The sequence below is a fragment of the Protopterus annectens genome, chromosome 14.part0 (genome assembly GCF_019279795.1).
Source record: "Protopterus annectens isolate FY-2018-M chromosome 14.part0, PAN1.0, whole genome shotgun sequence".
NCBI lineage: Eukaryota > Metazoa > Chordata > Ceratodontiformes > Protopteridae > Protopterus > Protopterus annectens.
The window spans coordinates 881206525-881225393 of record NC_056748.1 but is presented as its reverse complement, the minus strand read 5'-3'; the positions used below and the strand labels follow the sequence as shown (position 1 = coordinate 881225393).

Genomic DNA, 18869 nt, shown 5'->3' with positions numbered 1-18869 from the left:
AAGCAATTATCAGTCATCTAGTAATTAAATTAATATTTTAAATTCCTGTTTGACTATGGCTTACACAACTCTGATAAAAGTCCCAGGATTGGTAGGGATGATTTTTCATGTGTATTATTTATTTATTTTTTTTTTTGAATAAATTAGCTTTTTATACTTTTCATTTAGTGAGCTTTAATTCCTTGGAGTCAATTGTTGTTTGCTGTTGGAATTATTCTTCTGCTTGCTGAAATTGTGATATTTGAGTGGAGAATATTGTTTTTGATTTATTAGGGCCATGAATTAGACTGTGAGCATGGAGACTGACCTGACGTATGAACCAGATGCTGGATTTCCTGTCTGGTTAGAAGGTGATGAACCATATCATCCTGGAACTCATCAACAGGGATACAGGGAACATACAATCCTGGAACACTATCCAAGAGGCTTATTACCAGGTGCACCCCAGGCCTCTGTTCTGGGACTACTTATATTTGGCATTTACTTCCCAGATGTTAAAACTGACCTTTAAGTCTTTTGGATAACCAAGAGTATGGGCAATTGTACGGCTATATTCCCATACTCCACCGTAGTAATGCTTGCTAACCCCAACCTTGTGCGTAGCCCTAACCCTAACTGCGAATCTAAGCATACTTCTCAACTGTCCAGGTTTTCACAGAATGTCCAGATTTTTGCCCCATATTTTTAGCCTGTTTCTCATAAAATTGTGGTTTTCTGGCAATTTATTGACAAGTCATTGAGGACCAAATCAGAAAATAATGGCAGACATTTGAGCTATAGACTTCAAACCCTTCAGAAAATTCAGGTTAATGTAAAACATATTATTCTATCAACTTTCTAAGTTTGTAAGAGCAATATTTAAATAGTGTCCCTGTTTTTGGGCCTTTGTGTCCCCAGCATCTATGGCTTTGCCCAGATTTCTTAATCTTAGCAGTTGCGAGATATGCATCTAAGTGTAGAAAATCCCTTTCAGTAACACTAACAGCTTGGACACTCACCATACACACATAGACAAACATACACAACAGTAAATATACTGACTTACCTAACCCTCACTCTAACCGTAACCCACAAATATTTCTACAATAAATCTAACCTCTTACCTAAGTCATACTTACACTATAATACACACACTCTCACATGCACTAAACATATCCCCTCCCTAACCCTTCCTCTAATCATAACACACACCATACACACAAAGGTACACATACACACACACACACACACTGCCATACAAATGCTAAACCTATCCCCTCTTCTAACTCTTAGTCTAACCCTCCCAACACATACTTGCACAAACACTGCCATCCCTATTACAAAATCCCTTATGTTTGTCAGCAAAACATACAGTTGATGAAACCACTGAACACTCAAGTCTGCCATTCACACAAACTACTCAGCACTACACTTTGTTGACCAAAGAAGCATTTGATAAAATATAGTGTAATTCCCAAGGATTCATTGAGACCTCTATCACTCCCCCTAGCTCTCTAAGATACCTTATATATATATCCCTATCTCCCTGGACGCCATCTTTCTTTTCCTTTAATCTGCTTGGCTGCTGTGTGTCCCGAACCCGGTGCCTGACGAAAGTCTTGATCTGACTGGGTGGACCCTGTGAGCACCTACCTAACTGCCTTCTACCCTCCTGAAACACCTGGACTTGGCCCATTTAAGCTCCAGTTCCATTACTCTTCTACGATACCACCCATTACAGCCTGTGAAATCTGACTGGGTGGACCCTGTGAGCACCTACCTAACTGCCTTCTACCCTCCTGAAACACCTGGACTTGGCCCATTTAAGCTCCAGTTCCATTACTCTTTCTGATACCACCCATTACAGCCTGTGAAATCTGACTGGGTGGACCCTGTGAGCACCTACCTAACTGCCTTCTACCCTCCTGAAACACCTGGACTTGGCCCATTTAAGCTCCAGTTCCATTACTCTTCTACGATACCACCCATTACAGCCTGTGAAATCTGACTGGGTGGACCCTGTGAGCACCTACCTAACTGCCTTCTACCCTCCTGAAACACCTGGACTTGGCCCATTTAAGCTCCAGTTCCATTACTCTTCTGATACCACCCATTACAGCCTGTGAAATCTGACTGGGTGGACCCTGTGAGCACCTACCTAACTGCCTTCTACCCTCCTGAAACACCTGGACTTGGCCCATTTAAGCTCCAGTTCCATTACTCTTCTACGATACCACCCATTACAGCCTGTGAAATCTGACTGGGTGGACCCTGTGAGCACCTACCTAACTGCCTTCTACCCTCCTGAAACACCTGGACTTGGCCCATTTAAGCTCCAGTTCCATTACTCTTCGATACCACCCATTACAGCCTGTGAAATCTGACTGGGTGGACCCTGTGAGCACCTACCTAACTGCCTTCTACCCTCCTGAAACACCTGGACTTGGCCCATTTAAGCTCCAGTTCCATTACTCTTCTCTGATACCACCCATTACAGCCTGTGAAATCTGACTGGGTGGACCCTGTGAGCACCTACCTAACTGCCTTCTACCCTCCTGAAACACCTGGACTTGGCCCATTTAAGCTCCAGTTCCATTACTCTCACCCATTACAGCCTGTGAAATCTGACTGGGTGGACCCTGTGAGCACCTACCTAACTGCCCTTCTACCCTCCTGAAACACCTGACTTGGCCCATTTAAGCTCCAGTTCCATTACTCTTCTACGATACCACCCATTACAGCCTGTGAAATCTGACTGGGTGGACCCTGTGAGCACCTACCTAACTGCCTTCTACCCTCCTGAAACACCTGGACTTGGCCCATTTAAGCTCCAGTTCCATTACTCTTCTACGATACCACCCATTACAGCCTGTGAAAGTATGTTTTATTCCTCCTTGTTTAATCCTAAAGACAAGACTTGGGTCTAGAAGTCAAGCTACCTTTACAGGACTGCCAGCAGCCAATAGCCCTTGTCCCCTCCACCTTACTAGTGCTGACTCTTATCTTACACCCCTTTAGCTATTACTACACCTTTACACTTTCTTCCTCACCCTTTCTCTATTACCCCTTTCTCACCTGCATAGTTTTTGATTAGTTACTGACCTGGCACCTTCTACCTACCTATCTACTCCCTTTCTACCTTTGTTACTCTCTCCAATACCTTGCTTTTCTCCTGTTCCCGTATCTATTTTCTCTAACCCTTTTTCTTATCACTTCCTCTGGACCCTGCCAAAACATCCTTCCACTCTACTGTATCACTCCTAACTGGGTAATAACTGTGACTGAATTCCAAACAGAACATCTCACTGGACTTTTACCCTTACCTCTTACATACCTACCTGCTGTTTCCCCCACCTTATAGATTGTTTTTTTCACTCACTGTGCTATAACACTCTCTCCCTGCCCCCAAATCCCACCCACCCCTAGCATCTCTACATTTATACCCTCATAGACACTCCCCTTCCTTCTAACATCCAATCACACCTCCTCCTACTATTATACCCTGTAACTGTTACCACTCCCCTCTATAATAAACCCCTCCCTCCCCCAACCCCCTACTTTAGCAAACTCCTCCCCCCACCAACCATATTCTTAAAACAACTCTTCCCCAATCCTTACTTTAACAACCTATTACAATCTCTCTAATCATGTCTAGCCAATACCAATACTTATTGTTACTAACTCTCTTAACTACTTTCACATCTACCTATCTCTTAACCTCCTATGAACAACCCCTGCCTTCTTTTCTTACCATCCCACACAAACATACTCTGACAGCTCCCCTAGCTCTGTCCATAAGTTATCTTAATCCCATCTACGATACCTCATACCTTCAAGCCAAATACCACCGACTCTCACACATTAAATACCCAAATCATATCGCCAGAAAATATTTTAACTACTTCTGCAAAACCCCTCAATATTATAATACTTTATCAACCCACTTACTATTAGATGGTGACATCCACCCCAATCCTGGCCCAAACTCATCGCCAACATCCACTAAATCTAATCAATTCCAAACAATACCAACACCATCCACTAAACCCCCCAAATCTCTCTCAATTGCCCATCTAAATATACGTAGCATCTGTAATAAAGTACCACTAATTCATGCTCTTCTAGATGTTCAACAGTTTGACATCCTCTGCCTAACAGAAACATGGCTTAAACCTTCTATAAAAGATAATGAAGTCACCCCCCAAGGCTATAACATCCTCAGACAGGACCGCTTAAAGAAAAAAGGTGGCGGTGTTGCAATTCTCTATAGAAGCGAAATGCTCATTAGTAAAGCAACATGTAACCTACCATTAGAAAAAAATGCTGAGATTATTATTTCTAAACTACAGCTAAACCCTCAAAAAACAATCAATATTGTCTGTACATATCTTCCCCCAGGGAAAAACCCCACCATATTAGAAGACCTATTAAATTGGCTTTCTCTAAATCACCTTCAGGAAACAATTATCTTAGGAGACTTTAACATTGACTGGAATTTATGCAAACAAACCAATCCTTCTATCTTCTTAAACCTACATGGCTTCTCTCAAACCATTAACTCCCCTACAAGGATAAATAAACTTAATAATAAGGAAAGCTTACTTGACTGGATACTTACAAATAGACCACACCAAATGTATACAACAGGAACTCTCCCCGATGACCTTAGTGACCACTCACTAACATACATTATCAGGCATAGGACTAATCTTACCATCCCTAACTTAGTCAGAACATCGCAAAAATTGTTCAACCCCAATCTCTTTCAAAATGAACTTATGAAAATTAACTGGTCACCTCTTAAGTCTCTCCCTATAGATGATGCTGTTAGTTACTTCAATAATACTTTTCTAGCTATACTTGAACATCATGCCCCTATGCGTACAATAAGAATCAAATCCAAATCAGCCCAATGGCTCACAAACAATACTAGGAAACTAATCCTTAGCAGAAATAAAACATGGGCAAAATGGCGAACCTCTAAAAACACAACTGATCAGCTAGCTTTTAGGCAAAAAAGAAACATCACCAAAAAAGCTATCCTGCAAGACAAAAAGAACTTCTACACTCAGCTACAACAATCATCCCTTCATCAACCTAAAACTTTTGGACTGCTATTAATATGCTACTGTCCCCTAGTAAAATGGCCACACCAAATCCACTAGGCTCTACCCTGACTGCCCATTACAAACTGCCAATGCCTTCAACACTTTCTTCACCTCAACTATACTTAAACTAGCAAACCAACAATGCCCTGATACCTCCAAGCCTACCCCAGCCCTCCACCCCATTCCACCTCAAACCTATACCAACCTCTTATATCTCATCCTTGCTTCAGAAACTAAAACCTTCCACCCCCTCAGCTGACAAACTCCCGCCTGAATACCTCCAACTAGGTGCAAAAGCCATTGCCTATCCCATTTCCATACTTATTAATAGGACCATTGAAGAAGGTGTAGTTCCATCTATCTGGAAAATCTCACATATTATCCCTCTCTTTAAAGGTGGAGACTCTCTGGAATACTCCAACTTCCCCTATAGCATTACTATCCCTCTTGCAAAATAATGGAGAAATGTATCCACAAGCAGCTACTAAATCACTTATTACAGCATAACCTCCTAGCTAACTGTCAACATGGCTTTCGCCATTCCATAGTACTTCCACAGCCTTACTATCCTTCATTGACTCTATCAACACCAAATAAAAATACTCTCTCCTCAGCATTCTTTGTTGACCTGTCAAAAGCATTTGACATGGTCAATCACCAACTGCTCCTCCATCGTTTAAAATCTCTCTCTCTTGACAGCCCTGCCATAAACTGGTTCACATCCTACCTAGATAACAGAAAACAGGCCGTGCTCTGGCATAACCATCTCTCTGATCTCCTTCCCACCTCTATAGGGGTTCCACAGGGTCTATTCTAGGCCCTCTTCTGTTCTCCATTTTTATTAACAACCTCCATCTAGCCACCCCTCTATCAACTTGCATTCAATATGCAGATGACACCACCATTATCTGCTCTGCCTCAACACAATCTGAACTACATTCTATTACACAAAAGACCTTCACAACTATTGAGCATTGGTTCTCTAACCATTGTCTCCTCCTCAACCCTAAGAAAACCAAACTCATACTTTTACACCCACTCATTTGTCTCCTCCCTACATTTCACACTTACATCCAATAATGGTACCCTTATCAGTCCAGAACCTACCACCAAACTCTTAGGTATTACAATTGACAATCAACTGAAATTTGATAACCACATAAACGCTACAATCAAATCTACTTACAGAAAACTAGGTTCTCTCTACAGAATCAAAACTTTCCTCACTCCTGAAGCAAGAACTACTATAGCTAGAACCCACTTAATATCTACCCTACTATATGCTTCCCTATTTATACTAATCTCTCCAAATATAATCTCAACAAACTATCCACAGCTTATAACAATATTGCCAGATTTGCCCAAACTCTCCATATAGGACTCACCACTGTCTAAACCTAAAAAACTAGGCTGGCTAGAACTACCTCAACTAATAACCTTCAACCAACTTACTATTGCCCTGGCCCTTTACCACCCGATAACACTCCTATGCTCTCCACCCTAATTAAGCCCTACAACAATCTGAGCAGCCTACGCATCTAACAAGATATTGATTCATACTACATCATCCAAAAACTTAGCAGGTGACACCTTATTTTCCAACTCAGTGGGTAAAATATGGAACCAACTACCAAATGACCTTACTTCCATTACATCTCTCCCACTATTCAAAACTAACCTAAAACTATTCCTTTCAAACCACTGGCTATGCTCTTGCCATACCCCTGACTAATCCTTTTTCTTCTTCTTTCTTTTCCTTTCCTTTATTCCCTTACTATCTTTTTCCCTCTAAACCCAGTTCTTCTTACTCCCTCTCTCTAGCAAATTAACCTCCTTTCCTAACTTGACTACTCTTTTTTTCACTCACAATAAGAACTTATTCTTTAACCTTCCTTATATTGCAACTGTGTATGTAACATTAACTTAATCTCTGTCCATGCTAGAGGTGTAGCTTTATGCCATACTTAACTGCAGTAGTTTCAATTTGATTGTTTCCTCTATCATACCTTGGTCCTTTTTATGTTTCATTTTACTTTAGCTTAATTCTAAATATTTTAAAAATATACTAGTCTTTTTTAACATGTTTATTTAATATTGTAGCGGAGCTTTTCTCCTCGGGCCTCCACTGAAAATGGACATGTATCCAGCTGGACTAGCCCGGTTAACAAATGTAAAATAAATAAATAAATGTAAAATAAATAAATAAATAAATACTTACGTTAAGAGCTGTGGTAAAACAACCCTCTTTCCATGATGTGGTATTTTGTGATTCAAAGACACATTCGCTGCAATAATGAAAGACCTCATTATTTGCTAATTTTCATGTCTATGAATCACTGTTAACTTCCACAAGTGCAGAGCACCACTTTCTTGTGTTCTTGTGGTAGTTAGCAGTGAGTGTCACATCATGTAAGCACAGGCACACCCCCGAGTCACTGTCCTACACAGAAATGACGCACCACATACTCCATACCTGTCCCTATTGTCAGAGCATTCACAACATCTTTTTTCTCTACCCTGGTATTTCATAGATGATTACAGTCACAGTCTTTAATGCCAGATGTGTGAGTTTCCCACATCATCTTTCAGTATATGCATGCTAGGGCAGAAGCTGTTTCTCCAGCCACTGTATGTGGTTGTGCTACAAAGCTGAGAGGTATGCTTAATGTTTCCTGTCCCTTTGCCTCTTACATAACAAAATGTTGCAGGTATTGCATAATGTCATATTCTCGATGTATGTTAAAAACAGTGCTGCACTAACTTGTTAATTAGTGCAGCAAGTTAGTACAGGGGGTTGTCTGTCGATGATGCAGGGTTCAAATCCCTTCCCCATTTGTATGTTGATTTTTTTTTTCACTTATTTGTTTTCAGATGTTATCCCTGATGTATAATGTCTCCCTTCAACCCATGTTGTGTGTAAGTGTTGCTCAGACACTAGTTGACAAAGTTATCTCTGGTGGCTAGTGGTTCCCCCACCCAATTTTTGCAGGTTTTGCTCATTAGTCTAGGGGTGTATAGAAGTATGACAGCCACCACAAACCACACAGACACACACACACACACACACACACACACACACACACATACACACACATACACACACACACACACACACACACACACACACACACACACACACACACACACACACACACAACACACACACACACAGTTCATTGCACGTGCATATACACACACACACACAGACACACACACACACACACACACACACACACACACTCAAAACAGTCCCCTCTCCACTTGATTGCACTCACAGAAACACTCATCCAGTCACCCATTCACTTATAAATATACACACATACCCCTACCTAACCTACCCCTCACTAACTTTCCTATCACTACCTCCCAGGTAGACACCCACCCACTCATACACAACACTCACACATGCAGCCTCTCACATATCCTTATGCTCCTACCTCTGAAAACTACCTTACCACTAAACTGTCCAGGGCTTACCTCTACTGCAAGGGATGAACATGGCCTTTGGACATGTTTACTATCATGAGGGCCAGTCCAGGAGCAGTCGGGCAAATCTATGTAGCTACACAGATGCCTTATGGCATGCAGTTCTGGTGGAGAGCATGTGGCTAATTAGCATATGTATCTGTGCTGACTGCGTCAGTTAGCCTGTAGCATTGCAGTGAGACAGTTCTCTGCAGTGATGTACATCTTCATGTAAAAGCACTGCAGTAGGGATGTCTTTCAATTTCTTCTGGACAAACTCACTAACCTCAACTTCTCCTCTTCTACTACTGCCTGGTTTTCTAGCTACCTCTTTTGACTGGCTACAGTCGGTAAAATGGCTCTCAGCACTCTTCCCCTCCACTCCCTATCAAAATAGGTGTTCCCCAAGGATATATTCTTGGACCATACTCTTTAATATCTTTACTAATCTACTGTATACCTCCTGGCCTCGGTATACTCTCATTCAATAAGCTGATTACTCTACTGTCATCACTATTGCTGACACCCTCTCTGACTTACATTCCATGACTCAGAAATCCTTCAGCTCTGTCGAGACCCAGCTTTCCCACAACCAGCTAATTCTGAATGCTAAAATTACTAAAATCTTACTTTTTCTCTCCAAAAGCCTGAATAATCTCAAATCCACTTTTACCATCCAGTCTCTAGATAATACACCTATCTTGGTCGAACCCTACATGAAACTTCTAGGGGTTACAATAGATGACAAACTGAAATTTGATCTGCATGTCAGCAGTTGTATTAAAAAAAAACATTAAAAAGTTGGCCTCTTATATAGAAATAGAAAAATCCTATCCAAACAAGGCTAAAGTTTCCCTGTCTCATGCCTATATCCTAACAAGCCTACTGTACAGCTCTCAGATCCTCTCTAACCTCCAAACCACCATCCTAACTAAATTAGAAAATAGCTATAACAAAGTGGCTAGATTTGCTGCTAATCAGAGATGTAGATCTCATCACTTTATCTGTCCTATACCAACCATCTTTCTGCCCTAACTTGACTCCTCATATCTCTTCATATACCCCCTCCAGGTGTCTCCAAAGTTCTGACCAAAGCCTACTACACATCTTGTGATGCCCGTGCACTGCCCCAGTAATCAAGGAGCCTCATTCCTCACCACTAGCACCAGTGAGGGACATCCACAGTGGGAGGATAACAAGTTCACACACAGTAGAGTACAATTTCCCTTAACAGCACACAGAGATCACAGTCAGTCTAGGGCTGGTTTCTCCCTTTCTCTCTATATCCCCAGTAAGACTCCCAATTGGCACAGCTATAGGGTTCAGATCTCAGCCGAGTAGTCAAGCCAAAACCTCCAGTACCCTCTCTGTCCAACAAGTGCTTCGTGTTACTGCCCAAGTAGCTGACACACACACACACTTTGAGATTTGGTTTATATACAAACACACAGACACTCCTGGGGAAGGCTGGCACAGGTCCACTAGCTATGCCCCTTCTGCCCAGGCTATAAGGTAGTAATACACTGCCACCAACTACTCTTATCAGCTACTATAAAGGGCCCTTACCAAAAGGTGTCCAATTCTACTGTGCAATGTTACTGTTATCCAAATAGTAAGTGTAACCCAGGGCTAAGGCTATTGGAGTGGCTTATACAGTATCATCAAATACATGCAAGTACGCCAAGAGCTTAAATTATCTCTACACAAAACAGCCACAGTTAAAATGTTTATATATATTTAATAATAAATAATAAAACACAAGACAATACTTATTAAGTCAACCCAATGACATTAGAGAGTTCAGAAATCACAGGAAAATACTTTAAAACAATATTGTAGGACAGTCTGACATAAATATAGTAAACAGCTAGACTAATCGGGCTATATTCCTATCTATCTCTGAGAGAAATACTAAGATCTAAATAACTTTACTTACAGAGCAAGGGACAGTGCTGGTGGGATAATGTGTTCAGGTTCAGAAACAAATACAAAATGTCATTCTTACTTTCTGAGATAGCCCTTAAATTGATAATACACCTTACTGCTGAGTCATTTCAGATTACATCATTCTTGACACTTCTCTGATTTAGTTTCCCAGGCTCACAGAACTTACAATTTAACATTTCTTTGTAATCTGCACCTGCCAGGAAGCCACAGCAATAAAAGACACTTTACATGTAAAACCTAGTAATTATCTTTGTCTTAGGACAATAGAAAGAATTTCCTAGCCCAGACATCCTGTCTCCTAGCTTGAGATCAAACACAGTCATAAAATCCTTTGCATATCAGTTTTCTTCCAGCAGGGTACACTGCGGTTACATTTTTGAAGCTCAGAACATAACACAGTTTTCTTACATCTGTGAAACCAGCCTGTGGATCATATTAATATTTATGACATAGAATTATTTATAAAATTCTATCTGGCTGGGCTAGCAGCCCCTCAGTTTTTCACACATCTATAAACCTAAGAGCAAAATTGGTCAAAACCTCTATAGCTACCACCCTTCCATCTCCTGGAACAAACTCCCACTGGAAATTCGATCCCTTAAACAACCAAATATATTCAAATCAATGGCTAAAGACTACCTAAAAAGCCACTGGAAATGTCACTGTACTCACCCCCTTAAACTGTCATCCAGTCCTACTTTTAGTACTCTATCAGCCTTTTACTGGCTCCTGCCACTTTTAGAGCTATCTATCTACCCTCCTCTTAACTGGGTTATTTTCTCTTACCCCTTCTTATAATACTCTTACTTATTTACCACCTGCATACTTTCTCTTATTACGGGTTCCTAAAAGTTTGTCGAAACTTCGGCAGTTCGAACACCATATGTTCGAAATGTGAAGTTCATAAACTGATTATCGCGAAGCCGTGGAACACCAAATTCTTTCCCAGGGAAAGAATTCAGTGGGCCATTTCTGCGGCTTCACTATTCCCTCCACTGTGGTGCGAAGGTTACAGACCGGGTTAAAGTAAGTGTGCGAACGGACTGGGTTAAGGTGAGTGTGCAATAGTTACAGACCTTAGGGTTAGGGAGCGGGTAAGGTGAGTGTGCGATAGTTACAGACCTTAGGGTTAGGGTTTGGGTTAAGGTAAGTGGATAGATAGTAGTGTATGTATGGTTTAGTGTAGGATTAGAAGTTGGGTTTTGTGAAGTGTATATGTGTGGATTATTTATTTTGGTGTGCTTGTGTTGTGTGTGTGTTTTCTTGGAACAGCGATTTTTTTCCCTGGGAAAAAAAATCGCTGTTCTAAGCCTTCGATGGTTTTACACTTTGAGGTTAGAAGTTCAAACATATGGTGTTGAAACTTCTGCCGTTTCGTCGAAGTGATATAGACCCCTTATTACAACTACCTGACTGTATCAACGACCATTCCCATTTTCTTTCATTGTTTATATATTGTATATGTAATGAAACTCTATTCACCCTACATATTTTCTAGATTGTACTTTTCTCAACTCAGAATTTTGTATTTCCTTTTGTATATTTTTCAACTTAAGTACTGTCAAACTTATATTGTTTACATATTATTTTTTTTTAACTGTTTCAATCTTAAATGTAAATGTTGTGGAGCTTTTCTCCCCGGGTCTCCGCTGAAAAAGGGCAATCAGCTCAGGCGGACAAACCAGGTCAACAAATGTAGAATAAATAAATAATAAAATAATAAGTAAAAGGTTTCCACAAGGCATTGTGTACACCTTCTGGTAACCTTCATAAGACTGACCCATGGTGTTAAAAGCCTTTATCTATATAAATAACTTAGGTCTGTAGGTAACTACCAGGCTAGCTGCCCATAAATGACATAGGTCCATAGGTAACTACTAGGCTAGCTGCCCATAAATGACATAGGTCCATAGATAAGTACTAGGCCAGCTGTCCATAAATGACATAGGTCCATGGGCAAGTAGTAAGCTAGCTGCCCATAAATGACATAGGTTCATAAGTAAGTACTAGGCTAGCTGCCCTTGTCCGTAAAAAAAGCTAATACAAATAAAAGTCTGTTAACTGAAAAACTAAAAATAATAAAACAGTAAGTCAGAATACAAATGAAAGCCATAAAGGAAATATTTGTCTCTTATATTTAAACAAAGTAATATTAAGCCATAAAAGAAACACTAGTGGATGTATACCATACATGACCTTTTTATTTAGACAATACAGAACTGAACTTCATTAGACTAACAGAATAACTAGTATCAATTTCATTTATATGTTGGAGATCAGTTAAGTGATTAAAACTTTAGTTCAAGTTAGCACTTTGGTTTTTAAAACAGACTTCATAAGAAGGTTGTGTTACTTTCATTGATAAATCCAGTGAAAGAACTAGATTAAGACACTCTGATAAGACCTCTACTATACCACTGCATATTGTTACCACTTAACAATGGGTATTCATTCTGAGACTTTCTGCCTTCCCAGAGAATTATTTTTCAAAACTGTCCCAAGGACAGAAGCAGATTTGACCACCTAACCTTTTTTGTATAAATGGACTACTATTACCATCCTCTCCAGTCCATTCATAGCAGTTCAGTCACCAAGGACCAACAATATACAATCTGGCCAACTCATCTGCCCATTCCTTCACCACTCCAATCAGAGTGCCTCTCTGGTTCTTGTGGATTTCTCTCCAAATTTATTATGACATTTTTTCCGTATTTCCTTAACAATCTCTTTCCATTACTCTGTTCCCATCCTGTATGATCATAGCATCTCTCACCTTTTTTGTTAATCATAAGATAAAATATTGACTCAGAATGCAGCCTAGTGTACTAACTCTTGTCATTTCCTCTCTCCCTTTTCTACTAACCAGTCTAAAGACATTTTTCTTCTCCATTGTCCTTTTGTAGATCTGAATAACTACTTTGGCCATTCTTTACTTCAGGTTTCCATGACCCAGTGATGATCCTACCCCATCCACTCTGTAAACCTTCAACCTTTGCTCTTATAGGTTTGCAGATTCACAGGTACTTACTAAGATATTGATAAGCAATAATCTTAAGAAGCCTGCTCTTGTATTTTGTGTACAAATAACCTAGATTAGGGCAGAACAAGGGCATGTTAGGACACTTAACAGTTTCCCCAGTCACCATGAGGGACAGGGTGCTAAACTGGGATGAATTTCCTGTTGTGTGCATCCATTCATCCAAATTATGTTTGAACAGAGTAATAGAAGCACTATGCCCTATATGGATTGAAAAACAGTTTCACATAAGTGGTATTCTCAGTGATACACACATATCCCTCCAAATTGTTCTATTTATTTTGCAAAAGAGATTGAGATCCTTTGAGAAAGTGCTTATGACACCATTGGACTTCTGCTTTTAACCCCCCAATTTATTCTTTAGCCATGCCAGTATTCTTGCCTTTTTTTTACTCCCTTCTCCTTTCAGTGCAGGTAGTCAGTGTCCAACTCACAACATTACAATATGTGTCAGAAGAACAAGACAAAACAAAATCTATCAGATCTGCCTCAAATTACACTAACATCTCACAACATGAACCCCTCATCCACCTTCACCTGACCTCATATACACACACCTTCACCTGACCTCATACACACACCTTCACCTGACCTCATATACACACACCTTCACCTGGCCTCATACACACACACCTTCACCTGACCTCATGCATACACCTTCATCTGACCTCATATACACACAACTTCACCTGGCCTCACACACACACCTTCACTTGACCTCATATACACACACCTTCACCTGGCCTCACACACACACCTTCACCTGACCTCATACACCTACTTTCACCCGACACAGACTAGCTTACAAGAGTGTGATGAGTTATCCCACACTGCTCATGCTGACAAACCATTCTTATTGTAGGTGTCATGATTCCAGTTTTGTCAGGTTAGATTCCTTAAAGTACAGGGTATGGATAGTAAGTGGGCTGTACTTTGAAGAATATTTGTTTGCTGATGGTGTATCACTGATGTTCTTTGGATTTTAATATTTGAAGCCTTACTAGACCACAGTATGTAGCATGGGAGAGAAACTTTTCATTTTGCAGGTTGATCTCTGTCTTTGCTTTAGCAGTTTAAATTTCCTGTTGTATTTTGTTTCACTATATTTACCCAAGACGTCTAAGTATAGTTGCATCTATATATATATATATATATATATATATATATATATATATATATATATATGTATAGTCACATACATATAGTCTATATATTTGTTTTGATTGTAAAGGGATCAACCTGGAGACATGCTGATTGACTGACTGCTTGAATGACTGATTGATTGAGTTGCTTAATTAGCTCACTGACTGTCTGGTTGATTTTGCCTGGTTGTGGATTCTTTGTGGTTCTTACATTTTTCAACATTTTTTCTGTTACTGAAGCCAGAATGTGTATAGACCTATGTCCACTACTTCTGCAAGATAGCTTTATTAAAGTCAGTTATCTTAATTCATTTTAGTTTGTGTTTATTTTGTTCCTACTTAATTTCTGTATTAAAACCATGGCTCTGTTTTTCAATGACAGGCATCAATACTACTACTATAATCACTCGGGACATTGCCTATACTCATCATCATCTTTCGGCTGTTCCTGTTAGGGGTCGCCACAGCGGATCATCTGTTTGCATTTCTTCCTGTCCTCTGCATCTTGCTCTGTCACACCAACCACCTGCATGTCCTCTCCCACCACATCCATAAACCTTATCTTAGGCCTTCCTCTTTTCCTGTTACCTGGTAGCTTCATCCTTAGCATCTTTTTCCCAATATACTCAGCATCCCTCCTCAGCACATGTCCAAACCAACGCAATCTTGCCTCTCTGGCTTTATCTCCAAACCTTCCAACCTGGAAGCTGACCCTCTAATATACTTATTCCTAATCCTGTCCACCCTCGTCACACTCAGTGCAAATCTTAACATCTTTAACTCTGCCACATCCAGCTCTAACTCCTGCCTTTTTGTCAATGCCACTGTCTCCAACCCATATAACACAGCTGGTCTCACTATCCTCTTGTAGACCTTCCCTTTCACTCTTATTGGTACTCGTCTGTCAGAAATCACTCCTGACACTCTTCTCCACCCATTCCACCTTGCCTGTATTCCCTTCTTCACCTCTCTTCCACACTTACCATTACTCTGAACTGTTGATCCCAAGTACTTAAACTCACTCACCTTCGCCACCTCTACTCCCTGCATCCTCACCATTCCTCTATCCTCCCTCTCATTCACACACATATATTCTGTCTTAGTCCTGCTGACCTTCATTCCTCTTCTCTCTAGAGCATATCTCCACCTCTCCAGGGTCTCCTCCACCTGTTCCCTACTCTCACTACAGATCACAATGTCATCTCCAAACATCATAGTCCACGGGGACTCCTGTCTCCAACCCATATAACATAGCTGGGCTCACTACCCTCTTGTAGACCTTCCCTTTCACACTTGCTGGTACTCGTCTGTCACAAATCACTCCTGACACTCTTCTCCACCCACTCCATCCTGCCTGTACTCTCTTCTTCACCTCTCTTCCACACTCACCATTACTCTGAACTATTGATCCCAAGTATTAAACTCATCCACCTTCGCCACCTCTACTCCTTGCATCCTCACCATTCCTCTATCCTCCCTCTCATTCACACACATTTATTCTTAGTCCTGCTGACCTTCATTCCTCTTCTCTCTAGAGCATATCTCCATCTCTCCAGGGTCTCCTCCACCTGTTCCCTACTCTCACTACAGATCACAGTATTGCCCATACTTGGAGCTAAAAATACTTATTTCTGTGTCAAAGTTAGCAAATAATTTAGCAGTTATATGCTTTTACTTGGTCTTTGATATTTTTTATTTATTTATTATTATTTATTTGTTTTACATTTGTTGACCGTGATTGTCTGACCTAGCTGAAGAGCCCTTTTTCAACGGAGGCCCGGGGAGAAAAGTTCCAACATATTATACAATTTTCATTATAAATTAGCATTAAACAGCAATGTTATAGGATTATTGCAAGGCATTAAGTAGCAATACAATGTTATACAGTGTCAATAATCAGGAGTATAGCACAGCTCTTTCAAGGTGTATAAAAAGAAATAAGTCATTAAGATGAATATAGTTTTTGGGGTAAGTGGTTACAAAAACCCAGTTTTATCGTAATGTAGTTGCATGAAGGCAAGACAATTACAATAGAATGTTTCTCTGAGGCAATTTGCTTAATAGATTTTAGAAGACAGTAGAAAGAGTAGAAAAGAAAGATTAGAGAGAGCTTGTGAGAAAAGTGAGTTAAGGGAAGAAAGTAGATTAAGGTATGAGAATTAGGGGACGTTTCAGGAGGGAGAGTGCAGTGGCATATGGAAATAAAATCTAAACATATTCATAAACCACTGCTCATTATTAATTCTGTTTTGACTGGATTCATTTAAATAATATGTTGGCTCTAAAATAATTTATAAAAACTGGAAGTATGGAATATAAAGTAAGTATACTGTCTGTTACATAAATTGTAAACATTTAAACAAGAACAAAGTAAATTAGTTAATATGTTAGAAACTGAACTATGACAATCTCTGGGCAGCTAGGATATTGAAGACTTTGTATGACATTGTTATTGGGACTATATACACATTCATTTATTCTAGTCTCAACTATGCTTACAGCTTACTGTCTTCAAGTACCCACTGCTTACTGTAAATATATTTACATTGGATATATACGTCTTAAGTAACTAAGTGAAGACAAACACTTTCTAGACTGCAAACTAAACAACATTTTTCTTGTTATTTCAGGAACAGGAAAGAAACCTGCTTGTGCAGGTCTTGGCTTATTCTATGCAGCAGTTACATCACTGTTTTTATCACTCGTTGCTCTTTTAGCAAAGAAAATTGAAGGAATTAATGCAGTCGAAATTAGTGCGATCCGTTGCTTCTTTCAATCGATTTTCTTATTACCGGTTCTAATATATAATGAGTAAGTATGGACATATGAAAATAATGTAACCCATTAATAAGTATGGGAGTATGCAACTAGCCTAACATGTTTTTTTCTCATATAAATTTCAATTATGCATTAACTGTATACGAAACATAAACTAGCTGATAACTTTAGTCAAAGTAAAATTGCAGCCTGATTTTTGATAGCTTGTGGGTTTCAAAAGCCTTATACAGATGTTTATTTTTTTCCAGGAATAATTTAGTGGAATACAGTTTCATTCTTAGCTCGAGTACAATGCAAATTTAAATCACATGACTTAAGTTGTAACAACATCAGAAATAAGAGTAAAGCTGAAATGAAACTGCAGCAAGGAATGAAATGTTCGTAGAAGTAATGCTATCTCGAGTTGTGCTGTCCTCAACAGGGTCAAAGTAAGATAAACAGAATAGCAAAGTGAAAGTAAAGTAGCAGGACCCATACAAAAGCAGTGTTTTATAAATATATCAGTATTAAGTGAGAAAAAATATTTGAAGTGTCACAAGGATCAAAAAGCATTATGAAGCAGTCTTCAGACAAGATGGATGTTGCAGGTTGTATACAAGACAGTCAAAAAGGCAGACATTGTTAAGATAAAGAGTATAAGTAGAGTCCAGAGACTGAGGACTCAAGAATGATAGGAAAACAAGAGACACATTAAATATAATGTTCCCTTTGTCATTTGTCTGTCCAGACACATGCAACAACTGGAGAACCCACAGAGATACCTTACTATTGGAATACAAGGCCTAAACAACATGTCCTACACTGACCAACTCAAAGCCCTGTCATACTGTATGATGTAGCCCTGTATACTAGGTATCCTATAGACTGCTAAGAGGTGACCTGTGTCTGACATACAAGGCATTCTCTGACCCAGTACTGGTGAATTTACTGCATATCAGCAAGTCACATGGCATCAGAAATACTCAGTCCAAGGATTTAACATCAACAAAAAAGGTTTGGAGGGACAGATCCATCTCTCAGTGACTACCACTCCTCTGGAACAAACTCTCCAGCCGCATTAAACAAAGTTAATCCCTTTTCATATTCAAGCACAACTTGGATCTATGGATGGGAAACAGAAAATTTACTCCGGGACTGGCTCCTGTAAATTTAATGGACAGAAGCAGTTCCTAAATGCTCTGTCCCATTCATGGGTCCCTTTATAATATCTACTATATGATCCCAGTTATTCTCATTAGAGGTAATATATAATTATCAGCCATGGGATAGGTAAAGCTAATATCTAATCCAATGGGATAGGTAAATTCAGTTAGAAAAAGGGAAACTGGCTAGGCTTAAAATGGCCCACAAGGGCAGCTAGCCTTCTAATTAGATATGACCCTATAAACATGTGACACTGATGAGGGCCACAGC

General features: G+C 39.8%; 1 protein-coding gene across 1 annotated transcript in view; it reads left to right on the top strand.

The window, feature by feature from the left end:
* Positions 1 to 18869, top strand: part of SLC35G1 (solute carrier family 35 member G1) — a 148514-nt gene that overhangs the window by 112579 nt on the left and 17066 nt on the right. Inside the window, exon 2 of the mRNA XM_044056663.1 lies at positions 17309 to 17489. Within this exon, the coding sequence (XP_043912598.1) occupies positions 17309 to 17489 (181 nt within the window). The remainder of the gene's footprint in view (positions 1 to 17308; positions 17490 to 18869) is intronic.